This window comes from Varanus komodoensis, unplaced genomic scaffold, assembly GCF_004798865.1.
Source record: "Varanus komodoensis strain SLA01 unplaced genomic scaffold, ASM479886v1 scaffold31, whole genome shotgun sequence".
Taxonomy (NCBI): domain Eukaryota; kingdom Metazoa; phylum Chordata; class Lepidosauria; order Squamata; family Varanidae; genus Varanus; species Varanus komodoensis.
In genome coordinates, this window is record NW_025335780.1 from 6876529 (window position 1) to 6903761 (window position 27233).

The 27233-nt window shown below is 43.6% G+C and overlaps 1 protein-coding gene across 6 annotated transcripts in view; it reads right to left on the minus strand.

Annotated features, from left to right (window-relative positions):
• Window positions 1-20745: 20745 nt before the first annotated feature.
• Window positions 20746-27233, minus strand: part of KLF12 (Kruppel like factor 12) — a 225014-nt gene continuing 218526 nt past the window's right edge. For all 6 annotated transcript variants that reach the window (XM_044437799.1, XM_044437800.1, XM_044437797.1 and 3 more), the window contains one exon: window positions 20746-20992. In XM_044437799.1, the coding sequence (XP_044293734.1) occupies window positions 20811-20992 (182 nt within the window). In that variant the 3' untranslated portion in view covers window positions 20746-20810. The remainder of the gene's footprint in view (window positions 20993-27233) is intronic.

The window sequence follows — 27233 nt, forward strand, 5'->3', positions numbered from 1 at the left end:
AACTGAAGACTTATTGAATTAAGTGGGATTTCTTGGATGCAGCCTTCTAAAACTGGGATAAACAAACTATTCCAGAATCCCCCAAAGACCTTCTCCATGTTTTCAACCAGTTTTGATGCTCAGCCTCCCAAGTTCAGACTTTACACTGCTACTCGGGAGGTCTGTCGGCCGAGCACAGTGGAAATCCTTCGCACGAGAAGTGCCCTAAAGTGCAGGTGGAGGAATAACTGAGCAATTTATTTCCAATACAGTTAAATGACCCCTAGGGTATGAATATTTTAAAACTCTCCCTTTCTTACATTTGTTTTTGTTATCGTTGCAAGGAATATAATGCTAAAAATGAGAGAACACTTGATTTTTCGTTCAGGAATTGCTGACTCAAATCTTGGACTGACCGGTGTGTCAAATACTTTTGATTCACTTGAGGCTTCTAGGTACAGCTTTGCAGCTAGACCATTTCAGAGCGGCCGCTACCTTTGAGCTCCCACCCTGGTGCTTTGAGCCTCAGGGACGATGGTGCTTTTCTCTCCCTGCTCCTTATCTTTTCCCCCCAGGAACGGTGGTGGCAGATGCCCCTCATTTTCTGCTCTGGCAAGAAACTGAGAGCTGGATCTGGACTGCTCCAGGGTTCCTCGGCGTGCGCTCTGTAGCTGAGCTTGGCTAATTGAAGTTGCAGTCCAACGAACTCGGAGGGGACCAGATACAGTAAGGAGGGGTGGGCAAGTGCCTTCTGCTTATAGCCCCCATCCTAGCCCACACAGCCAATGGTGAAAAACCCTTGGAGTTGTAGGCAAGAATACCTGGAGGCAAACCTGCCCATTTTTGCTCTAGAGAGCATATGATAGCAATCCTTAACTAAGAGAAAGAAGGGCATGGCTTTCTTGTTATTGCAGAAGTTGAGTTTTCTGAACATCCACACTGGCCCATTTTTATTCTGAAGCCTCCCACATTCTGAAGGGGAACCTGTCAGCATTCACAGACTATTGTTTAGGAGAAAGGTTCTGTTCAGAGAAAATGAAGCACATTTAGCCTGCAGGCCAGTTTCTCCACTGCTGTCAGCTGGTGCTGGAAGCTTATTTGGCCAGTGGCATAAAACCCAACCAACGCTCTGGTTTATGGTGTTTGCTTTTGCAACATTCACTATGGGGCTCATTATGTGCCATCAAGGAAAGCTCCGTTTGCTCACATTCGAAGGGAACACTCCATATACGGTGGGAGTGAACACTGTAAAAGCAAGCCAACATCAAGGACAAGAGGAAACGGGCTCTGGAGTCAAAGCACTGCATTTTGTGAAATAAATGTAGAGATAAGGAGTAGCCAATGATCACCTGGGACTTTTTTCTGTACCATTCTCATTGAAATGAATGGAGCTGTGCAAAAGCAGGCTGGTATATCTACCTGGAGCTCATGCAGTTGAAGAGGGCTTCCACGGGGACAGAAACATGCCCTTTCCACTCATCCGCCAGTTCTCCACTCTGGGTGGCACCCTTCCCACAATTTCGTTAGTGCAGCGAATGACCAAGGTAATTGCAATGTAACCTGTCAGTGTTCAGTGCAGGGCCAGCCCTGTTTTGGGAAGCTCCACGGAGACAGCAGAGGGCAATGGATGTAGAGCAAGCTGTGTTCTGCACTGAGCCAGACCACTGGGCCGTCCAGTCCACCTCTGCTGACACTGCCTAGCAATGGCTCTCCAGGATCTTGGGCAGGTTCCTTCCGGAGCCCCACCTGGAGATGTCAAGGACAGGACCTGGGACCTTTTGCATGCAAAGCAAGGGCTCAGAGGGAGGCGCTGGTTTCTTAATGTGCGCCAAGACCTTTCGTGTTGGCTGGGGTGGGAGAAAGCGTACTCTTTGGGATCCACTGAAAGAAGCCACATCTCTTAGGGTGGCACTGGAGCTGCAGCTCTGCTCTGATAAGGGGAGAGATCGCGATAGGAGGGCTTATTCTGTACATACCAAAGCACACTGCCGGGGCAACTGAGCTTTCACAAGAAACACAGAAAGAAAGAGCAATAAAAGTTACAAGGGGAAATGCTTTTTGCTGATAAAAGACTGAGTGGATGGCAAATTACAAAAGCCCCTCAGGGGAGATAACCTTGAGACGCACCTGTATATAAAGATTAAACAAGAACTTGCGCATTGAGATTTATAGAGCTTATCGAGTGCCCAGGTTTCACTATTTACATTTACAAAATTCAACTTTATTATTGGTTTCTCTCTGTTATTATTCCATGCTGTACAGAAACCAACAAGTGCAATGAAAAAATCAGTTAAGAGGGGGAAAGGTGTACCTAGGAAATTTTTCAAAGGCATTTTATGGAAGGTTGGCCGGCATGACCTCAAAAGATAAGCAACTCTCTCTCACAGCATATGCACACAGACACACACACACAAATGCACGCACAGTGTGCTCACACTCATACACACACACACCAGGCCTGCACATGATTCACCAAGTCAGACACAGAACTCCAGGGGCTCCATAGATTTGATTTTGGTGTCTGGCTGGTATGGTAGTGAAGTTTTCAAGCACCTGGCAGTTTGTGATAAGTAGCTGATAGGCTGCAGTCAGCATTTGGTAGGAGAAAGAAGGAAAGCAGGAAAGAAGGGAAGAAGAAGAGAAAGGAAGAGGGAACAAAGGAAAGAAATGTCCCAGATTTCATGCAAAGGACATGAATCAATAATATGTTAAGGAGTAAGGGAAATGGATTGGACCACTTGCTTTTGCCAGTCCAAAGCAATTCCAGGTTTTGGATCCCCATAATATGCAGTGTCCATGCAGGACATCTGAGCTGCAAAGCGCAGTGGATCTGAGCTGAGGAATTCACAGGCAGGGTAACCACAGGGCTAGTTCTCCCATTAAGGCAGGGGAAGTCGGATGCTTGTGGTGAGAAGGCAGCTGGGTGTTCCTGCACAGGCGCTGTCCCTGCACCCCCTGGGCTAGTCTTCTGTCCGCCTGCTTCCACTGGTGAAATAAGCAGTGGTGGGGTGGGTGCCCTCCATCTTGGCCTTTCCCTCAGGCAGCGGAATGTCTTGTGCTGCTCTGCTGCATCCGTTGCCGCAACAGAGCTGCTTGCACAGTTCTGCAGAGAAGGCTCCACCATGCTAGGGGAGGAGACAGCAGCTGCAGCTGGACTCAAGCAACGGAAGCAAGAAGTGCCACCAAGCCAACTCAGAAGGTGGAACTTCATGTTGGGGAGGCTGATGATCCGGGGTAGGCGAAGGGCAGGAATTTCCTAACTCCCTGGGCCAGCAAGAGGCTTTGAGGCAGGTGGGCTGGATTCACTCAGGGGATCCCAGTTACCCACGGCTCCCCTTGGGAGAATTTTCAGCTGTGTTCCTGCTCCATGAAATTGGAAATCAGCAGCAAAACAACCCCTTGCCTGCTTATTGTTCTGAACTCTTCACGTTGCACACATGAAACCCGAGCGAGGACAAAGGAGAGACAATTTCACGATTGTTTAATCAAATGGAAGACGTCACTTTCCAGACACAGACAACATGTCAAGTGGGTGTCTTGTGTAGGCGTTCCTTGGAGGACTCCAACTAAGTGGGAAGGGAAGCTGTTTGGACTTACAGTATGGTTGGGAAAACAGAAATATTAACTCCAGGCAGCAGCTTGAAATGGAACAATTAACTTATTGTCAGGAAGGCTATAAAACATCTCCAGTATAAGGGGGTGGTGGGACTATATCATTTTCAAATATATTAGTAGCCCAGCCAAGAAGAATCTTATTACCATCTACATATGGCTTAGCTTTAAGCAAGTGTTTTGAGAAGTCCCAATGGTTTCTAGCTCAAAAGCTTTGTGTTTGTGTGTTTGTACAGTTTTAGTTTTTGTTAGAAGAATAAACATCCAAATAAAAACGAACAGCTGGAGGGTCAGGGTGGGGGGAACCCACATTGGCTGAGACACCCCATTGCAAGACAAAGATGGACGGTTTCGGCTTGCTGTGAAAGCCTTTCCTGAAGGCAGAGTTGGGTTTTGACCATGCCTCCTCTTCCCTGTTCTGCTCCCAGCCATCTGGACAGTATTTTCTTGGATTGGTCTTCCATTGGGAAGATTAAGGCTGCTGCTTCAGTTGGTGAATGGTGGGCTGGCAGTCCCCCACTGTTCCCTCTGAATTCACTAAATTAATCTGTCCCCCTCTGGATCTTATCCTGCTGGCCTCGCTCACAAAAGAAGATCTTCTGCAGCCACCAGTGTCTATCCCACTATAAGTATCTCAAAGGCTGTCATAAAGATCTTGCTGATACCAGACTGTAGGACACCAAATAATCAATTCAAGTTGTGACGACCCAGATTCAGGCTAGATTCCAGAAAAAGTTTGCTCATTGTCAGAGCAACATGACAGTGAAACCGGCTGCCTAGAGAACTCATGGGTACTCCCACACCAGAGACATTCAAGATGAAACTGGACCGTCCTCTGAGTGGGTTGGTGTAAATTGGTGTCCTGCAACAACAGGCGGTTGGCCCAGAAGGTCTTCATGACCCCTTCCAACTCTTCTGTGATTCTATGATAAGACGTGTGAATGTGGAATTAGGTGTGTGGGGGGTAGAGCATTGTTATCCTTCAACTCTAAAAGCTAAATATCTTGGGCTAGCCCTGACTGGTCTGTAGAGACCATATAAATGGCATTTGGACATCTCGCCCACACTTGCATGTCTTCATCATTGAAATTGCACCCACTCATCAAGTGACTAAAAATGGTGCACTTCGCTTGTCGAGATGCAACTGCACTTGCCTGCCAATTTTCTTATCTCGGCCATGTTGGAGGGCGTTGCTCCACAAACCATACTTTTCAGGCATACCATCACACGTGCTTGGCTAACCTGGAATAACTCCGAGCTCTGGTTCTGATTACCTTCATTGGGGCAGACCAAAGGTCCTCTAAAGAAAATGCTTGGTTGGTGCTTGACACAGCTTTAGAGCAGATCCCAAGAAGTCCTGGCTGGTCCTGTAGATTGTCCTGTAGAAGTGTGGCTGTATTTGTGCACTGAATATGTTAGGGGATGTTCTGTGGGCCCCTAAAGTTGCCTTGGCAAGCAGTGTATCCAGTTCTCCCCCCAAGCTGAGAACAAAAGGCAATGCCATGGACTTTATACAGTTCTTTCAGAGGTTGTCAGTGCACTCAGGTTCTTACACCCATATGTGAGAGACCGATGAGGAATGAAGCTGCTTCAGTCAAGCAAACAGTTTTGGTGCTCTTAGCAAAAGCAGTTCTTATCTTACAAGTATCTTGGGAAAGCAGCTTCAAGGCAATTATCTCTGGGGTTTGTTTGTTTGTTGATTTTGACAAGCTGAAGGCCATAAGGCCTTGGCTTGGTGTGAAAAACCTATTTTCGCTTTTAAACACTGGGAAAATTCACTAAACTACTTGTTGAACCTTTGTTATTCATACAGTAGAGCCATGAAGACAATGTAAAAAGAAAAAAATGGTTGGTACGTGCACCTCACACACATCCAGAATAAGGTGTTTTCCCTGTTGTTCTGCTATGCATTAGGCTAGGGCCAAGACAGACATTACTTGAATGTGCATCTGGCAGCTATGTCTTCTTTTTGCTTTTCCTCTAGGGAAGTAAAATTTTAGGTGCCATTAAAGAACAGAAATGTGTAATTTAATGCATCATCATCTTTTTATTTTACTGCCAGGCAACTGATTAGATTTATCATGAAAAGGTGATACAAAGCTATTTTGGTGCAATCCTGCATGACTGGGTGCAGTCGTCCTCCAGAGACCCAACTTCTGGATCCTGTGATTGCACAGCTGGGATCCCAAGGCAGAGCCCCTCCCCAAGGCCAGTGTGGAAGGACCTGCAGCAGTTGCCTCCCCTAAAGTCACAAAGGCATCTCAGAGGGGAGGAAAAGGGGAGTGGAGAGGCTGAGGAATTACAACAGTTATTTATTTATTTATTTAGAATATTTGTATGCTGTCCTTTCACAGAGACTCAGGACGGCTTACATAAATAAGAAAAATAAAGCATAATACAAATAAATCCAGATCCACCCTGGCTGCAGATTAAAACCTATATAGCTGCTGTTAAAAGTTATTAAAATATTGTTGAAATAAAAAGGTCTTAGCCTGGCGTTGAAAAACAAATAATGACGGCACCAGGCGGACCTCTCTGGGGAGCGCATTCCATAAGTGGGGCACCACCGCAGAGAAAGCCCTCCTCTGGGTACTTTGCCTCCTAATATCTTTCATGGAGGGTTCCTGGAGGGCCTCTGCTGCCGATCTCAGGGGGCGGGAGGGCAAATATGGAGGAAGGCATTCCTTTAGGTATCCAGGCCCCAAGCCGCTAAGGGCTTTATAGGTAATGACCAGCACCTTGAATTGAGCCCAGACTTCAATAGGAAGCCAGTGAAGCTGGTAGAGGACTGGGGTTATATGAGAATAATGCCCAGTCCTTGTCAACAACCTGGCTGCTTTATTTTGCATCATCTGAAGTATCCAGACTGTCTTCAAGGGCAGCCCCACATAGAGCATGTTACAGAAATCCAACCGGGAAGTAACCAAAGTATGTGTCACTGTCGCTAGGCAATCGTCCTCCAGGTAGGGACGCAGCTGATGGATTCACCGAAGCTGAAGGAAAGCGATCCTCGCCACCGCAGTCACCTGAGCTTCCAGGGACAGTTCTGGGTTGAGGAGCACTCCCCCTGTCTCTCTCCCTGCACAGGTCATCATGCAGGGCGACCAAGGCAGATTCAGTACCATACCCGGGTCTGAAGCTGGACTGAAATGGGTCCAGATAGTCAGTCTCATCCAAGAATGCTTGGAGTTGTCCCGCCACCACCCGTTCCAACACCTTCCTATCAACACACCCCTCTCCTTCTCCCTCCCTCCCTGGCCCTCTACCTAGGGGGCAGAAAATGGTTGGGTGATCACGAGTGTCCTTCCTCATTCAGGAAGTCCAAGCACTGATTGAATTGTGCCCCAAACTTAATATTGTTGCCAGGGAGTGGGAGCGGTGCTTGGGGGATGCACCAATCGAGGCAGCCCAATAACCTGTTGGCCTCAGCTATGATTCACCTTGATGAGGGGAAGGGTGCCCTGTTTTGCTCTGCTTTGGACAGCAAAATATTTCGGGTTGCTATGAGCCGATTCATAAAAAGGAGTGAGGTAAGAGAAAATCACCACTTCTGCTAACTTGCTGTTCATGCATCGCTTCCTCTTTGCAAAGCATGCCTGCAAAACAGCCACCCATGTGGAATCTTTCAGAATCTGATGGAAAGAAGGAAGGCAGGGAAGGCTCTCCTGCCACTTATATCTCCCTACGTGAATGCATTCTGGCTGCCTGAGGTTCTAAGAGGTCCGTCGTCAGCGACCATGAGACAGGCAGCAGATCCAGCTGCCAAATGTCAGCTGGAAAGCATCATACAAATATGATCAAGTTTGGAAGAGCATGGAGGCTTCCCTCCGCTGCCCAAATCAGAAAGAAGGTAGCATGGAGACTACTTTCACACATTTCTACATAAAGGTTTGCTATCCCAAAACTTATAGGCCACTCAGGTGAACAGCAGTGAATTCCATCCTAGCATAGCTGGAGGAAAGGAATTCTCCCGCAAAACCACTTCACACTCTTCTCAAAGTAGATTTGGAAATGTTCAGACAACGAAGACATGGTGCCTCAACACCCAACCTCTCCTCCTAACCAGCTTTAGGTGGCTTTTTTCTTTTTACTTCTCACATTCATGGTTTCGGTCTTCTCCTTTACACGTTTTTTTCAATATTCATCCTTCCTTCTTAATGTCATCACGCCTGAATGACATCATCATGACATTTGATTATGTCATTCAGGTACCTGATGAATAATAAATATTAAGTTAGTCTCATCATCCTTTTTAGGTGCTTCTCGTGTATTGCCTGCAAGCAGCAACCCTCAAAGAACTCCGAGGAAGTGATGGATGAGTTTATGCTCAGAGAGGTCCGCCTGGCGCCGTTGTTATTTGTTTTTCGGTGCCAGGCGAAGACCTTTTTATTCAAATGCTATTTTAATTGTTAATATTATTTATTTATTTTATTCTTTGGCCAGGGCGACTTAATTTATACTGTTAAATTATGTTGTTTTATATGATGTTATTTATGTTTGTTTGTGAGCCGCCCCGAGGCTTCGGCGAATCGGGCGGCATAGAAGTTCCATAAATAAACAAATAAACAAACAAATAAATAAAAAAATGCTTGTGCAGCCACAGAAGAAAGGAAACAGCCACCATCTACACACTGTGCAGCTTCTACAGCTGTGCTCTGGTCTAGGAAAACGTCTGAGGTACTCCGCATGTCATTGTGGTGGGCCACCTGTGAGCCACCGCCACTGGCTTGTGTTCCACAAAATAATCCATAGAATCATAGAGCAGTAGAGTTGGAAGGGGCCATGAAGACCATCGAGTCCAACCCCTGCTGTTGCAGGACACCACGTCACACCTTCCCGCTAATTAAAAAAACCAATGAGGGAAGTGGTGCATACAGGGGCCGCAGAGCTCCAAAAGGGTCAATATTAGCTTGCTTACAAGGTAGTTTTTACCCTCTTGGAACTCTGGGTACCCTTTTTACATTTTTTGTTTAAATTTTTAGGCTCCTTTCTCACCATGTCAGGGCCTGGTGAGAAAAAATGACTTCTGCATCTCCTGATGTTTCTCCATCCCAGGTAGAGAAGGATCACTTCTGTAACTGAGTTAAGAATGTCAGGAAATGCTCCACTTCCTCTTCCTCCACCAATAGTTGCCTGTCTGAGAGAAAGGTGGGCGCACAATCTTCTCCTCCCTTCTGGTAGATCAGTTGGCTCACTGGGCAGGAGACGCAGACGAGGGTGGTGGCTATGCATGTCCTTGTCTTAGCAACTGCTTGCGCCACCTTAAGCAGAATGCCTCACTTCCACCTGAAGATGCAATGTTGCAATCGTTTTGCATAAAGAACTAACAATCACGCTGCTGTACACTCATATATTCAATTCCTGGGAGGCACCTGATGTGGACCCTGTTTGAACGACACCCTTGAGGATAGACTTGCCGATTTCTTTCCACTTTGTGCTTATTTATTAATTCATTTAAAACATGCTTAGGTTTTCTTTAAGGGTGATACTCTCTTAAGCAAGCTATATTCTGCTACCTTAGGTAACTACCGGAGTGGCACAGAGCAACACCTGGAGAAGTTGTGTTAATTCAGACCTAAACGTCCAACCAGTTCTTAGTCAGTGACATTTGTTTTGGGGAAACTGCAGACTAGCTACTACAGAGTGCTACCATGGCAATTTATCCATGACACCCTCTCCCCTGGCCCTTGATCCAGAACATCTGAACCAGCCCTAATGCCAGGTTGAAGGTGGTGCAGGCACTCATTCTTGGTAGGTGGGACTTCCAAGATCAGTGGGCTTCTGCCTCATCTGGTGGTGGCAGTGAGCCCGTTAACCTCTTCCACAGTGGCCTCAGGGTAACTTTGCTCAGTGAAGTCTGTCAGTTACATTTCCCACAATGCCTTGGAGCACCATAACCCCTGCCGCTTTGTGGTGAATTTTACATTGTGGCCCACTGATGGAGACACTTAGCTCAGGCTGGGCCCCAGGTCTGGTGGACAGTTCGGCTGGGAGGGTCCTTGAGGATGCCTGCATTAATACTGAGCCTGATCAGAACTTTTTAATCTACTTTCAGTGCAGGGCAGCAGGAGCAATCCTCCACAGTTAGTGAAATCCAAATGTTAGTTCTTGGGAGGAGCGGGGGAATGCAGCAGTGAAGAAGCATCTAGTCTTCTCAGCTCATCATCTGCAGGAAAAAAACGGGTAAGCAAAGGTGTCTGTCTTTCGAAAGTTCCAAACAGTCTCCAGGAATAATTAGGGGAGGGGTCATTCCATACAAAATGCTTTATTGATCCTTCATGCCTCCATTCAGATATTTATACCAATGCATACATTTAAAGGTTTAAACTCTATTTCAATTCACAGCTCAATTCATAGGAAAGTTGAATACATAAAAGCAATGCACCAACAGAATTATGTCTGAGACACCATTAAAAACGTTAACACTTGTTCATGAAGTAATTGTCTTCTGATAGGTTTTCTTTAAGGGGACTCCCTTTACAATGATAATTGGGTAAACAAAAATAAGAAAGAAAAAGATCACCGTTTTACAGTAAAGAAGAGGAAAAGCTCTGAGTATATTTACAATACATACACTATACATAAATACAAGAACAACACATACATAATCATTAATAAACTTATAACATAGGCTTTGCTTAACCGCTATGGAGCATATAAATGCACAAGAAGGAAACTATTGGGAAATGTCTTTGCTTTTTAAAGGAAAAAAATATGTTTGCACTTAAAACCATTTGAAAGGTAATGAAGAAAAAGAGAAGGAGCTACATTTTGCTTGCTAGCACTGGCATACCTAAGTCGTTTGGGTGTTTTGGGGTGTATGGACGCTTGGGTCAGGAGAACTGAATGCTGCCCCAGAGCAACCCAATGCAATGGCGTTTCTGTCCTGAATTGTAGAAGGCATGGATGACCTCTTCATTCATGAGGACTTGACGTTCTCCAACCGCAAGCCTATGCTTTGTGGCCTTAAACAAGAACCAACGAACATGCATTCCCCAGCATTTGAATGATTCATTAGAGTTATTTGCATTTCTGCACTTTGCAGCATTTGCCACCTCCTTTTAGCAAGAGAAGAGGTGCAGCAAAGACTTAAGGGGATTTAAAGCAATTACGAGGAGCAAAAGAATAATTGCATGTCGTGACCTAAGGGAGGGCTGCCCAAGTTCGGATCCTCCTAGGCTGAAGACACTCACCCAGCTCTGCCATGGAGGTTGTGCTCAACATTCCCACCCATTTTTGTGGTTTTACGCAGGTAGCAAAATAGGCATTTTGCGGAACTTTGCTGTGCCATTCAGTGAACCTTGCGCTGGTGGACTGCATTCAGCCTGATGGATCCAGAAAGCAAACTCTTTTGTTGCCATTCATACATCTGAGTAAGCCAAATATTATTAATGCACCATTATTGGCAAGGAAGGGAAAGGGTTCTGCATATTTCTCTTTGCTAGTGCTGTTATCAAAATCCACTGGGAAGCTTCCTTTTTATTCCCATTCGGTTAGGACTCTGCAGCAGAACTTCCCATGAAACACGGCACCAAAAGTGGATTTATTCTTCTAAACTGGAACCATTGTTGAATATCCCAGGAAGATAGCAATGCGATTGCATATTGAGGGAGAACAGAAATAAGTCAGGATTCACAAATTGTTTTGGTTTCATTGTGCTAATCTATTGTCCAGCTCTGGGTAACTCTTGTTTGTACAAACTAATCAGAGGCTGAAATGAATTGTAGGCTGATAATGAAATACTTTTCCTAGTACTTATGCCAGCGGTATAACACGATATGAGCCAAATATATTTTAGAAATGAGTATTTTTAAATAAGCCTGCATTTATCATGTCTTACAAGATTTACTTTAGTATAATTCAGTTAGTTGTTGACAATTATTTAAATAGCTCTCCAGATAGTATTCAATATTGACATCTCACTTGCTTTAAGACACAAAACCTTTTTTTTATAAAAACGGAAGAGCCCTGTCATTTGACTTGCTGCAACATTTCTCGCCATTCTGCACTGTTTTTCAAATGCTAAAAAGGGGTATTGCTCAACAGTTACAAGGGTGACATCAAGGCTACAAGCCTATCCTTGGTCACCTGGGAGTCAGGTCGATTGAGCTTGATGGGGCTTACTTCTGAGTTGGCCTGCATAGGAATTCATTCTAATGCTGATAAATCTGTGATCAAAGGAATCTCTGAAAATGACCACTTATTCTCAAGGTGAGTCTTCCGCTACAGGTAGTTCAGTCACCTGCATCATCAGGTAGTTCAGTCACCAGCAGTGAGGAACATCTGGCTACACGTGAGTAGCCAGCGTGTTAGAAAGCATCCGACTGGATGCATGGTGAAATACTGGTTTGTCTGGCTTCATCTTAGCAATGAATTGCAGGAACAGAACACGACTACAAGGACTACATTCGTTGTCAAGGTTAATAGTTGATAATTTTTAGACAACACTCTAGAAGATATTGACCAATCAGCAGGGGTGTGGAGAAGAACAGAAATTTTATACATCCACAATTTAGAATGACCGTGGAACCTTTTCTAAGTCACCTGGACACTTGTTTTCTTCTTCTCGGCATATGGAAATGCCTAGATGGCGGCATTTCCGTATGCCTTCCCATCCACATAGTGTGGAGTAGGTAAAACTGTAACACAGAATAGACAATTGGCACTTCGTGATTTGCTGTGTTGCATTCATGTGTACCCAGTGCAACCTCCCCCTCCCCCCATCACTGAAAACAGAATTGTACAATTCAACTGCAGTTTATTGCTATGTAAAAAGTACAGGGAACCATCCCCATCAGCTCTAATGTTCATAGACAGGCACTTTTCATTTTGTTTCACCTATGTAGATCTATTTGTAGCTATCCTGGTGGAAAATATCAGCTTTTTTTGTCTTATTCCCAGGCCAGTATGGGCACCCAGCTGCAGAGGGCATTCTCGGCAAGGTGAAGGGGCAGGGCTCCTGGATCCCCTGCACAGAATGTCTTGCACTCAGAATGCGACTTCTTTAAGAAGGAAGAATTGTGAGTTCTGAGCTGGTGTTCCACTTTATTGTGATTGAAAGAATGAAAGAACAACAGACATGGACACTCGTTCCACTTCACCCAGAGGATGATCGGTGAGTGTGTGGACCAGCCCAGAATTCTTTTGATCCACAAATATATCTAAAAGGTTAAATTCTGCTGGAATTGGGTAGGAAGGACTACCCCTTTTGCTTGTGCAGAAGCATTCTGCCGAATAGTTACAGGAGGAAGCCAGAAGAATGACAATTAATGAAAAGGCGATAGCTAACATATTAAACAATAGAAATTACACATCCTTGCACCTCTGATTCCCTCCGTCCATTACCTGATCCAAACCTATGGGCTCACAACAAATCATACTGTGCACCAGATCTTGCTCTAATCGATCCTTTAGGCTGCTTCACACCTTAGTAGTTCAGTTCCATGTTGGGAAAAAGTGCATCCCTTTATACCACGCAGTGTGCAGGCAGAACATCTGCGTCTCTGGCCAGGTGTTGTGCATTGGGAAACCACAAAAGGCAGGAGATTCCCAGCAATATCCCTGGAGTGCAAGCAGCCATGCCACCAACGGGATGCAATGCTTGACTTTGGCACTATGGTAATGAGTGGGTGTTCTTTCTCCAATTAAGTGTAAGCAGTAAGAAGTGAAGTGACTCATATGCCTCTGCCAACATTTCATGCCATTTCATTTCACCACCCATCAGCCAACGAATACTGGAGCCGAAAAGCTTATGGGGGCAACCACATTAGTCCGCTGCACCAGAAACAGCAAAGAGCTTGAAGCAACCTAAAACTAATAGATTTACTCTAGCATAAACGTGTGAGTCCACTTCGTCAGGTGCATGAAGCATTAGCCAGTCTGGCCGCACACAGAGACATACAACATACGTGTGTCTGTGTGAGAAAGTGCTGGTTTGTTCTTGGGTGTGGATTGCAAGTGTTGCTGTCAAAGGGAATTGAAAGGCAAAGTATATAAACAGTAGTGATCAAAGTTTAAAATAAAGCTTCAGTGGATGTGGTGTTATTACAACAAGCACCGGTGATGATAAGGTGGAGATCCTGGCATTGGCAAGTTTACAGGTGTTAAATAAAGACCAGGCTCTATGGCGTCGATGGAAAATAATAAATGAACACAATTCTGACCTAAGAAATGCAATAGTCAGAGACGTTTTGATCTCCCAGGGCATTCTGCTGCTAACCTCACAATGGCAAAAATTTAGAAAAGGCAGACTCCAGCATGAAACGGCTGAAGTATCATGTAAGAAGTTCAACGTAAGAAGCACAGTGTAAGAAGTTCAGTTCTATCACCTGTGTCTTGAATCAGATAATAGGTTTTCCATCTGATAACAGCCATTAGTGCACCGTGGCCATTTCATTTTAAATCATTGACTATGGACTCTAAGGTACTATACATGTAGGTATTAGGTACTGTTGTCCGTACTTTCGGAATTTCATTTCCCTCTGAACTCACAGCGCAGAATCTCCTATCTGCCGTTCGTATTTATCCATCTGTCACAACTGAGTAACACCACAGGCACCAGATGAAGTGGATTCTAGTCCATGAAAAATCCCGGTAATCTGTTAGTCTTTAAGATGTCCCAAGACACTCTGTTGCAGAGGCTAAGAAAGGTCGACTGTACAAAAATAATCATAAAATCCTGCAGATAAGGGCAAGGATCCAAAGGGTCAGAGCAGGCACACTCCAAGGTTGCCCAGTGGATGTTTGACCCTCCGGTCCCTCAACCCACAGTATGGATGGCCCAACAACATGTTTCAAAGTGGTTTGCCATGCGACAGACATGGCTGGGTTTCCATTTGAGAAAGATGAGAAGTCCTTTTTCCCAGCTTTCAGGAATTAAAGGTGACTCACACTGTCCAGTGACACAATTTCAAGTAATACGAAGCCAAGTAGCCAGGTACATGATACATTGAGAACATGCTTTTGACAAACTGGAACATTCTTCCCCACTTTTAAAAATTGTTAACTGTGTTATGGAGTTTTTACAATGCATTTTCTGAGCACATTTTTGGTGATGACAACTAAAAGCTTGTTTCAAAAACATCCTTCATTTCAATTATTTACATCCTGTGAAAAACCGTGAGCTTGAAAATACTTCTTCACTATCACATAGTATATTACAGAATATTGAAACTGTTACAAGTACAGTAAAATACCTTCAGTTCTATTTTATTTCCTTTTTTGTTTTGTTTTGTTTTTTGTAAAGACGCAGTATCCCTATAATTGAGGTACATACTAAAAAACCATGTCAGTACTGCAATCAGTTTGATGTCAGTATCTTTAAAAGTACCAATGGGCATGACTTGTTGAGTACAGTTACTGATATTTTCTTAATGAAACTGTGAAAATATAGCAGTTTTAAGTTTATACATCTTTATCTATAAAACACAGGCAAAGGCATAATACAGTAATACAAGCTGGTATCCTAATAAGGTAAAATTATTTTAGCCTAAAGAAAAGCTATTTCCAACTTTTTTAAATTCTTGAGAGCATTATTAAATCTTAATTCGGATCATACACGTGCATACAATGAGCGATACGCACATGTGTGGTGACATGAAGATGCATTCATGGGGGGCAGAAGAATACTGATTGCTGCTTAGAAAGCAGAGCTTACAGCATGTTCGTTCTGAAAACAAAGAAGGCTGAACTGAACAGTTTTCTTTAATGACGCACTAACGCTAGCTTCAATGTACCTATTCCCAAGAAAAGCAGAAAGAGATCCTGATTTTTCAATGTTTCTATCAAATAATTTATCTGTTATCAAAGACACCCTTGTACAAAAATACATTTGCACTGAATGGTGTATTGCTACAATACAGCCCTGGAAAGGTATGACTGACAATAATTTCCCTAATATTAATCATTGATAGATTTGGGCAAGGAATGCTCCTCAGATGCTAATGCTTACAGTACCTCTGGCACCAGGCATCGCTCGACATTAGCCAGGATAGATTACATCATTCAACATGACTTCATAATTGATTATTTCATGAATGATAACGTGCAAGGAATACTGCACTTCCGTTCGCCATTTGTACTGGTATTGCAACGAGCTACTTCCAAAGTGCTTGTTCGGTCTATCTGTTCAAATCAATGGGGTATGGGGTTATGGGATGATCTGAGGATCCTATTGCTCGAATTATGACTGGGGAATATGCAGATTCCAGGTCTGGGAGGGTGTTTCCATTTTGCCCTCAAAGTAGTATTTCTGAAGCTGGAGGCTGTCCAAGAAACCATGTGCGTTTGTACACAGCGGGTGGTGTAATCAGTACACATGGGGGAGAGGGCACATGGAACACCCTTGCTTATGAGGGGAGACAGAGTAGATGAATGGAGGCTAGTTGTTCACAGACGGTTTGCAGGGAACCCAGGTCACATCACCCAAAAACAGCGTGTGAGAACCTTGTTTGTTTGAGAGGATACATCAGCCCAAATGTATTCCCTTTAGCTTCTACTGGAGGCAGTGAAGGGCCACCATAGCACCGCTAGAACCCATGGGGCTTAATGTGGCTAATATTGGCTTGATTGAATTTAGTGAAACCTGCTATTTTGTGAAACCTGCCAGATTCCACCTACAATCTATTAAGTCTATATTACTTTGAGCGATTACAGCTTCAAAGGCAGGACATAATTGCCTCAGCGAGTTATCATTTTATTAACGAGCGAGCCTTTTCACTTGTACAGTTTAAATGCCATAATTTATCAGCTTCTGTATTCCAAAAGTGGATTTTTCTGAAAATTCCAACACTTTCCCTTGGAATGTACACCCGATTCTTCTATTTTTACAAGTGCAGCAGTATATGCTTTTTAGTTCTCTTTCCCAGCAGTGTATCTCCAACTGCAGCAGAGAAGAAAGAAAGTACATCCACTTTCTGTTTTAACAAACAGATAACTGGAGAAGAGATGCGCGTGCATCAGTTCTTCATTCCTAATGGAATTTCTGTCTGACAGTGAACTACTTTTAACAGTAGCCCTAAACACAAAACAAAACAAAACACCTCCACACATTCTTTTGTGAAGGCAATTCGTTTGCCTACTAATTAAGCTGGCTCAAAATATACATTCCTTATGTACAGATGTCGGGATGTATTTAGTAATGAAAATGCTCCAATAGGACTGAAATGCACTGAGTCCTGCAATGGAACAGTTGATCATAAAATGATAACCCTGGCTTGAAAACGGTTCACAAAAAAGGTTATCTTCCTGTGTTGGAGCCGCAAAGAGTGACACCCAACTAAATTGGGACTCCATTAGTCTAATGAGAAAAACAGAACAGCAGGCTATTGAAACGGTTGCTGCAGCATTAAATGCAGCTAGCAGATTGCAGGTTCTTCCCTGCAAAGTGCTCCAGTATCAATGCACCTCGTTGTGACTTGGGACCTGCGTGTGAGGCGGAAAGACCTTCTGATGTCATTCAGTTGCCTTTCTGGATCAACCCCAAGGCCATTCACTAATGATGCCTCCAGAGACTCACAAGCAGGGCATATCAGTGATTGCCCCCCCTCCTGTTTGCCCATAGCTCTACATCTCCAAAGCTGTGCTGTGCCTGAGCAGTGAATTGGCTCTCGCATGCCCTGATGTTCTGCCCATTCTTAAGAAAGAAGGAAGAGAAGGACTGTGTACAGAACCAGATTCCTATTCTGCACAGTCCACCTTTTTGGAGTTATGCAATGTTTGACTTTACAGCAGGGAAGATCCCCTAGTGAAAGCTTCTAATGATTCGGCAACCTACACACAGTACTGGTGACACTGTGCATCCAGCCAGTTGAGGTTCTTCAAAAGCTCATGTGTGAATGCTGCTTTTTGGCTGCTTTTGTAAGACCAATCTGATTTGAGAATCCTCTTCCTATTTATTATGAATTATGAAGAAGCAGAAGCTAATACAAAAGGTGACTCTGTAAACTCATTTATGCAAATTTGTCAATAACCCATCCAAGAGCGAAGTGTTTGAGAAATAGACACAGACAGAGATAGTGCAAGCCAAAGCGCTGCCTTTAGGTAATGGAGTTCTCTTTCTCAGACAGAAACGCTTCCAGATACCCCCACAAAAACAAAAACAAAAAAACTGCTGCCCACAGCAATGGTTTCCCTCCTCTTAGAAGATAAAACTTCTGCTGGTATCAGTCTACTCTTGCCCAGTCAAAACCATTGAATCATGATTGTATTGTTTGGCTATCAGCTGAGCAGTTCTAATACAAAAAGTTACCATTAATTCATACTAACAAACTCAACTTTTTGAGCAGGGGGCGGGGAATGAATAAGAATCTCATCTAGGAATTCCCATCATCTCCTAAACATTTTGTCCTGTTGAATTGCAAATTGCATAGTGAGGGGCTGGCCAATTCGTTCAGCATTCATGATTTGCAAACACTTGGCATGAGCAAGCCAGTTAAAGCAATCTAATTTTAATTAATATAAATAGCAGAAAGTTAAACCGATGCTTAACTGTCTTATCTTTGGCTGGATCCTGTCCACCATGTTTGCAGATAGCAGTAAGGAATTTGCAGCCTTTATGTACCCCATATCACACACCTTCACAAATGTGTATCAAACGTGTGCAAATGTGGGCACAGGCCCAGAGCTGGTGAATGGAGTATCCATTGTGTGCTTTTTGTGGTAACTCGTTTCCAAGAAATGGCTCCTGATACATCAGGATATGTCACATATCCCTCACCTAGCCATCTAAGGTGGCCATGAGCTCTGGTATAGCCATTCAGATACTATATTTTCAATTGATATAGCTTCTAACTCGAAGCTGTATATTTGGCTTTGACTTCTAACTCGAATTCGTCAAACAGGCAACTACAATGTGACACCCATGCCGTCTGCTCTGGAGCTTTTAAAGATTCATAATTAACCTGTCAACCATCTTCTAGACACTCTTCCGCCCTGTAACTATCAAACCTTTCCAGGTAGAGATGACTAAACTCTGTGCCAATGGGAAGTTTGAGTTGGCCACTTGGAAACAGTGAACACGCAGTGCGGGATGGCCTTGTACGTGGCCTGGTGTGATGTGATGATACAACATGTGCATGCACACCCTGGCTTGAGAATAGGCCCTACGGGCTGTGCTACTTACGGACTGCAAGATGGTATTTGCACGTCCTTTGGCTGTGATGGTTGCGTGAAAGTCTTCCCGCACCCTTCATACACTATTTTCCAAATGGCCCAGCCAGGTGAACCAGGCTTACCAACTGCTTAACTAATCCTTTGACATGTGTGTCAGCTCACAAGCAAGGTATGTTGGCCCACTGTATGCCTTTCTTTCCTTTTCATTTCAGCCTGACTCATCAGTCATAAACAGAGAAGAAGGAAGTGACTATTTCATGCTTCGATTACAACAAACGTAAATCTCTATTGTTATCTTTTCTTTGGAAGTGTTCCCCCCAAGTCCACCCTGTTAAAATGAAATATTACTTACTCAGGGATCAATGCAAGCCATCTGTAAAATGGTTCCTTGATATGCACAGGGCAGGTCTTTTGGCTCATTGCTGGGATGCCTGACCGTGCTCATTTGAAGAGCCACTGTGGCCTCGATCCAAGAAAGCCTAGTCATGATGATTCACTGAACCCACTAAGATGACTCATCGCCAAATGAACTTAGGCTCAATTACTTTTTTGGACTCCTGTGCTGAGCAAACGGCAAGTGCCTCAGAAGTACTTCATTCTCACTGCTCTTGCTGATACTGATGCACTCAATTCCCTGTCCGGGACCGTGACTTTTCGGCTTAACTCTCAGAGGCTGCAGTTCTATGCTAGCCTAAACTCATTAGGACAAAGGGCCAATTCATATACGCCCGTTCAGCACACTGACTGTATTGTCAACTGATGGGACCACACGTGTGAATGAGCCATCACAGACCAAACAACCCAGATCAGAAGGTTTAACCACACTGCCTCACACACAGTGCAGTGCAATGGTGCCATTTCACACATTCGGTTGTGAGTCAGGAACTCCTAAGCTTTCAAGGGATGAGAGATGACATGAGGTGCATTCACAAGTAAATATGTGCAGGGCTGCTGTGTGGGTTAAGGGACAGTGGGTCTAACATAGCCACCCTCCAGGTGCGTAGGACTCCAAGTTCTTCCATAGCCGGCCAAAATGGCCAGTGATGCCTCTGCAGGCAGGCGGTTGGGGAACGTGAGTGGGAGAGTGCTCCTGCCCTGTTTGTGGGCTTCCATAGGTATCTGTTTGGCCAGTTAGTGAATAGAAGGCTAGACCAGATAGGTTTATGCATGACTCTTATGTACTTATGGGAGTTGTAGTCCAATACATCCGGAGGGCGACAGATTGGAGAAGTCTGGTTTAACGTTTGTTCTATTGTGCAACCAGGACAAGTACATTTCAATGGTATCTTTCTATGATAAATTAAGCAAACACATGTAAAGAGGACTATTTTGCTCTGAAATGCCATTGATGCCTCCTTTATAGATTGCAACAAAAACAGAAAGGGAAAAAAATTAAAAAGGAAAATTTAAAATTTTTAGTGGCCTCTAAAGTCTGGCATGGTGAAAGAGGGATAAAAATGTAAAAATACCACCATCTTTATTGCATAAGTGTGCTGAGGAATCCTTTCTCTTAAAAGGGCTTCTTTTTTAGTATCCTCCTTTTTCCAGTCTATATAGCTGGCTTTGCAAATTCTTTTATTCAACAATCAGCCGTGGTAATATTCTGCAGTGTCTCGATAGTAAAAAAGAACCAAAAAAAGGAGGGATAGGGAGAGAGAGAGAGAAACAGCAGCAGATGAAGCAAAGGTACAGGGGTCTTATTCTTTTCAAATGTTGGTGCCATTGGGTCTTTGCAATTGCAGAAATTCTTCGGAGAAAAAAGTGTGATGTTTGAGAAAAGGCAGAAGCCGTAAATACTTGGAAAAGAAGACGGGTTAGAAAATAATGCCCAATCTTGTCGCACTGAAGCAGTGATTCCTCTGCTGAGGGTGGCTCGCTCTGCCCACGTTGAAAGGCTGATTTCAGAGGAGAGGGAGAAATGTGGCACTGCATTTCCTGCTTCTTTAAGTGTGTGGGACAACACAGAACGCCCCCTTTGTGCTAACGCCGTCAAAACAGGATTCAGCCCCGCTGAATTCGCTGCAGTTAAAAGAGACCCAGCTCTTGGTACTTCCATTATTATTATTATTATTAATTATTATTATTATTATTTGACAAGGTAGCATTTTTCAGACAAGCATGTGCCTTCGGCGGTGCAATGCCAAGTGATCTGAACGGGAAAAGCTTCGGTCACAGTCTGCACACTTGAACGGCTTCACTCCTGTGTGTTTGCGGTAGTGCCTTGTCAGTTCATCTGAACGCGCAAACTTCCAGGTGCAGCCCTCCCAGGTACATTTGTACGGTTTCTCTCCTAAGAGACAGAGGGAAGCAAAAAGGGGATCAGGTTGCATTCAGAGGCCTTGGTATGCTGGTTAGAAAATTCGCAGGTGCAAAAGGAAATGGACTTTTGTGCAGCATTACAATTCAGTTACTTACCAACTCTTCTGCTCTTTTCTACTGCTAAGTCTATGATTGGCATAATTCAAGCACTGAATGGTCTTGAACTACACGATCTAAGGGGTGTCCAGTCATGATTCAACTACCCAACTCTGGATCGAGGAAGGTGATCCATCAAACAACAAGGAAAACTCCACTGTAACCAACTTGGAGGTTAGTTTTTGTTGGGCCACAACTGCCATTGGTCCTAACCAGTCACCATACTTCCTGGGGATTTTGGCAATCACAGACTAGCAATCTCTGGGGATGCGACATTAGAAAATGCTTCTCTACACCAATACGCCAGGTAGCACACCCTGAACTTTGACAAGAGCTTCTACTGGTCTGGCCAACCAGAAGACTGTTCTCATCACTCCCGCTTAGTTACAGACTACCTTTAGCTTCCCCTTCCCCTTTCTTCCCCTTTCTGGCCATTCCCTGCCTTAAACACATAGGAAGATGGCTTGGCAATAATTTTACAGCCCAGAATTCTTCAGAGCTGAAACAATAGTGCAATCAAGTTACAATGGACATGTCCATCATTAGCATGCCCAATTCAGGCAATGGAATAAGAACTGCTGCTGTTGGGTGTGCCAAGTTTCATGATGGTGTCCGGGAGAGAAAAGATCACAACATGTTAATAGCAGCAACTGTGTGGGTTGCAGCATTCCTGTGTCCTTTTTCCTTCTTGGGATGGCCAAATGTGAAAGACAGCGGAAAGAGTTGTACTCCTATCTAGGCAGACATGGCACTGGGTCCTAGGAATTTGGCAGCTGGCAGAACAGGCAGAGGCCAAGTGACAGATGGCTGGCTATTGCTAAAGATGACCTACTTTGCAATGCACTATGACATACCCTCACCACAAACAGCTGGCAAGCAATACCATACAAATACGCCGCCTCATCTGAGGTGGAAGAAGGTCCATAGCAGGAGACTGCAGTGGGGCGTGTGTGGACCTCTAAGGGCACCGTAAGGAGGGAGCAGTGTAAGCTAAGAAGGCAATCCTAAATGCTAATAGTCTAATTTATGGAAATTAAAACCATTTAAGAATTTCCATACATATCATTGTTTAAACCAAATTCCCTTCAGTTTTTTCTAAAGTAAATGTCAAGAACATATCAAGCTGTAATGAAGCTTGAAAATATGACACTAGGGGAAACTACAGGGATCTAAGAAGGTAATTTCTGTTCCCTTTGCTAGTCAATCATCCAAAATAGTTTAGGAAGTGTCCAAATAGCTCAGACAAGAGTTCCTCTGTTCCAGCATGCTTTTTTTCCAACAGTGGTCAGCCAGGAAATCCACCAGCAAGGAGGACAGGAAGGCTTTCTTCTACTGATGGTCTCCAGAAACTGGGATTCACAGGGCCACCACCGTGGACCATGGAAGCTCCATTTGGTTACCATGGCTATTACCTTTTGACAGACTCATCGCCTGTGATTGCACCACATTTGCTTTTAAGGCAATCTAGGATGATGGGTCATTATCATCACTTTGATAGTGAATTCCAAAACTCAATCATGTATTATATTAAGGAATAGTTGGTTTTGTCTGTCCTATCTACCACCCATCCATTTCATTGGGTGAACACAAAACCCTTCTAGAAAGTACTCCAGAAATATGATAACTAATTGGTTATCTCATAGCATCCATAAGCACAATTCTGTAAGTGAAGGATTTTTAGAAACTAGATACTTTTGCTTTTTTGCAGTTACTGGGAAGTCTACTCAGAGCTAACTCACCTCTCTTAGAATGATATGGGATTTGTTAAGAAATGGAAATGCCAAATGTTAATAATAATTTTTAAATGGAAGTAAGTAAAAATACTAATTTTATTAAACAGAGGATACAAAAAGACACAAGCAGGTTGACAATAAATTCCGAGTAACTAACATTTTAACAAGTTGCAGAATGGCTGGATCATATCCAAAGAGAAAATGCTGGATCAAAGCCCCGTCACTTGGGTCAATGAGTTTATCTGAGTAATAAACAGGTGTATTCCTGGTAAAATGTGCACTTGAAAGGCTTGTGCTGATCAATTAATGAAAAGAAAGTATTGCATTCGGCAAACATGTCAGAAAGATTAATATATATATGTCTAAGATATATAGACTTAGGTTTAATAAGGAAATTATGAGTAAGACGTCTTCTCAGAACTTTAATTTAACTTTAATTTAATCCATTAAACTTTAATGGATTTTACAGAACTATAAATACATGCTATGAGTGTGCTTTTCTGTATATTTCAGTTTATTTAGGGATGTTTAATAGTACAATCATGAAGTTCGTGAGCCCTGATTTATGAGACAGCACTAAATATCAGATATGACATGGGTCCTTAACCTTTTTGGACAGATGGGCCACATTTGCCTATTTGAAAAAAAGCTGTGGTCACCCCCACAAAATGCCTGCTAAATCCATCACCACTTTGGCATCTGCCTGTCACGGCTCAGCAAAACCCTTCGGTTCATGTCTAGGGAACACCACCAAGTCTCTTTAACAAGGCATTATCTAATATAGGCAATTGCTGCAGTGCAATACTGCTTTTAAACATACGCTTTGGCAATGGCCACTAATTTCTTCTTTCAGAAAAATTTTGAAGAGATAAATTTTGTCCTGAAATAAACATATTCACATGCTTTTTAAAACGATCCCCCTGCTTCACAGAAATATGAAACAGAAAGAGGAAATAGATTCTCTGTGACCCTTTAACAGTTAAAAACCTGATATTACAAATTTATATGGATTAACACTTGCTTCCAACCATACTGAGCACTTTACTATACTTTTGAAATATGAATGGGGGCACCTGGATGGCAACGTTGAATGGATCCTTTTTGGATATTGGGTTGGCCTTTGCTGAAGCAATATATAACCACTAGAAAGTTGTTCATAATTCATACAAATTTATTTATGAATATATAAAAAACAGAAATTGAAATATTGGGGGTACATGCAAGCAGAGTGTTGAGAATCTTCTGTAGTTGCTGTTTTGAGCCCTCCCCCCATAATGAGGTCTACAAAAAGGTGCAATTGTGTGATGATTTTGGAATGAGGGAACTTACTAGAAGCTCAACAGGCTTGCGTGTCTATCAGCACAACAGGCTATTCAAAACTGAATGGAAAATTTTGAATGAGATTTTCTCCTTTTTAAGCTATTAGTTCTAGAAGTCTGAGAACAGGAACCCATTAGGAATACTATTTTCTGTTCAGCTACTAAGTTGTAAAAATCTTTTGCAATGCTATTTAAAAATATTTTATGTTATTTTATATAAGATAAATTTGATATGATGATATAATCATATTTTAATAACATAATAATACATATTTTCCTTTATTAATTCTTAATGCAAATCTTAGATTAATTCTTAGAAAAAATCTCAGATTGATCCCACCTATACCCATTTTGGAGGTATGCTTTGCTGGAAGTGTATTGATCAGCTACAGGCAGAGAGCTAAAGGCTCATAAATACCGGAGCTATCGTTTGAAAAGATGCAGCAAAGGCCAAATCCATAACCAAGGCTAACTTTCCGAGGAAGAGTTACCTAACATTGCCCGTCAAGGGTTGTGGACCAGAACATGCAACCAGAGTCCAGGACAAAGCTCATTCATTCATTCATTCGTTCATTTATTTATATTGCGATTTATATCTTGCCTTTTTCCTACAAAGGGCTCAAGGCAGCTTACATCATTCTCCTCCTCCATCTTATCCCCACAACAACCACCCTGTGAGGGAGGTTGGGCTGAGAGTCTGGGACTGGCCCAAAGTCACCCAGTTGGCTCCATGGCTGAGAGGGGACTAGAACCCGGATCCTCTGAGTCCCAGTCCCGTGCTCTTAACCACTGCGCCACACTGGCTCTCATGGCTCCCTCCACTACACACTGGATTAAGAAGGAAATCTATCTTCTCAATTCAGCGAAGGAGCACGGAGTATTCCAGCCTTCAGCAGCTTCCTCCCATCCTTGCCTGGCAGGTCTGTTATTTCATGCTGGAAGAAGGGAACGGCCGCATCCGAAACCAGAAGAACAAAAGGCGAGGCAGAGCCTCAAGCTGGTGTTGAACGGTAGTAATTTATTATTACAAATAAATTGCCCAACATTTCAATAGGAATCTTTGCAAACAATAGCCTCTGAGTGAGCTGCTTGAGCTGGTATGCCATGCTAAGCTACATGATGGCCTTTTGCCCTGAGGAAGTGTTTACATGTAATAATAAATTACTCTGAGCACCAGCTTGAGGCTCTGCCTCGCCTTTTGTTCTGCTCCTCCATATCATGGCCACAATCCAAAGCATAAATTTTGTTAGATCTGTGCTGGATTGTGACCCATATGTTTATATGTCCTATTGCTAGGAATTTAGGCCTTGGTGGCCTCTACTGCAATCACAGGGTTTCCTGGCCAGAACAGCCGGCTTCCCCTTTTCGTGCGTACAGCTGCTGCCGTTTTGGGGAACAGGAGGGCCTCCAGAAAATCTGGCATGATTCTCATCTTGCATACGATAATTCTGCACTGAGTATCTGCATTTGCTTTATTTTGACTTTGCTGATCTCCTTGTGCGTACCAATGGACAGGGGATCTGGGATTAATATTAAGCCAGCAAAAAAGCTACAATCAGTTATTGATTCAAGCAAGGAACCATGAAAAATCTGCTGCCGCCAATCACATGCCCTGCTCCAAAGACAGGAGAGTAGGGAAGAGATGGCTATAATTTCGTTTCATCTTCACAACTAGTCTGTGAGGTAGGCTATAGTGAGAACGTGCGACTACGGGTGATCCTAGCTGGGGCTTGGCTTGTTCAAATGCTTTGCCTCAAACATGGAATTTTCAGGAATGGGGGAATGGAAAATGGAAAACGCCGTTTTCCATTTGGAACCCCTCCAGTGCTTCTCCAGTGCTTGTTTCATCAGTCCTCTGGCTGGAAAAATGGGCTAAGAAGGGAACCTGCGATGACCCAGGTTGAGGCTGGACATCAGGAAGAGCTTCCTCACTGTCAGGGCAATACAGCAGTGGAACCAGCTGCCTGGAGAGGTGGTGGGCTCTCCCACACTGGGGACACTCGAAAAGAAACTGGGCAGCCATCTGGGTGGGAAGGTGTGACTTGGTGTCCTGCAACAGCAGCGGGTCGGACTCGATGGCCTTCATGGCCCCTTGCAACTCTACTGTTCTACGATTCTATGAAAGACAGAACAGCTGTGCAGCTATTTATTAGTAGCCCTTCGAACTGTCTGGAAGCATCCTAGAACAAAGTCATCCTATGAGCTTCAGGACAGAACAGGAGGTCTGAATTCAGCCAAAAAAGAGGCTGCCTCTTCCTTTCTTTGAGGAGTAGGGGGTATTTCACACCTTTACACTGAAGTACCCATCAGGATGAGGCCTTCTGTGCTTGAAATTTATATTGCCCCATACTGATTCAGTAAAACAATTATTGTTTTGGCAATAAAATAGGCAGGGCTCAAGGCTTAAAGCCTCTTGAATGGCTATTCTAGAGTCTCAATGCAGGTCAAGAGCCCTATACTTACCTTTGAGCAGGGCAACCTTGGGAGATCAAGGGCTATGGTGCGGCACATGCAGCAGCAAGGTTAATGGTGCCCTCGCCATTAAAATTCGGTAGCAAGCATGATGCAGGCTGAACAGGGATATGCTTAGCTTGTTTGCAAGCTAAAAAACGTATCTCCTTTCACCTTCTGTCTTGGTTTGTCACAGAAATCCCACCGCAAACCATCAATTTATTGCCACCACCAAATTTCAGCCCAGGGGCAGTACAAGAGACCTGAGCATGCCTCATGTCACCCACCCCTGCTTTAGAATATGTAAGACAAGCAGATGTACTAATCAGCCATGCCGTCAAGGTAGCATTTAATTTGCCTTTAAACCTGACATTACTACTAAACTTCCCCATCAGTAGAACACGCCATATTTGAATCCCCTTTCCTTACTAAGACGAGTCAGATGTCTGACGCTTTTTCCATGGTTCTTCCATATTGGTTTCAAGTTATGCAAAGACTTCGATGCAGGTGATTCCTTTAACAAAACCATTGCTTTTTGGAGACAGTATCCACTTTTAGAATTCAGATCGGGTTTTGTGGGCGCTTTCACAAAATGGCTGCCATGCTGGCCATA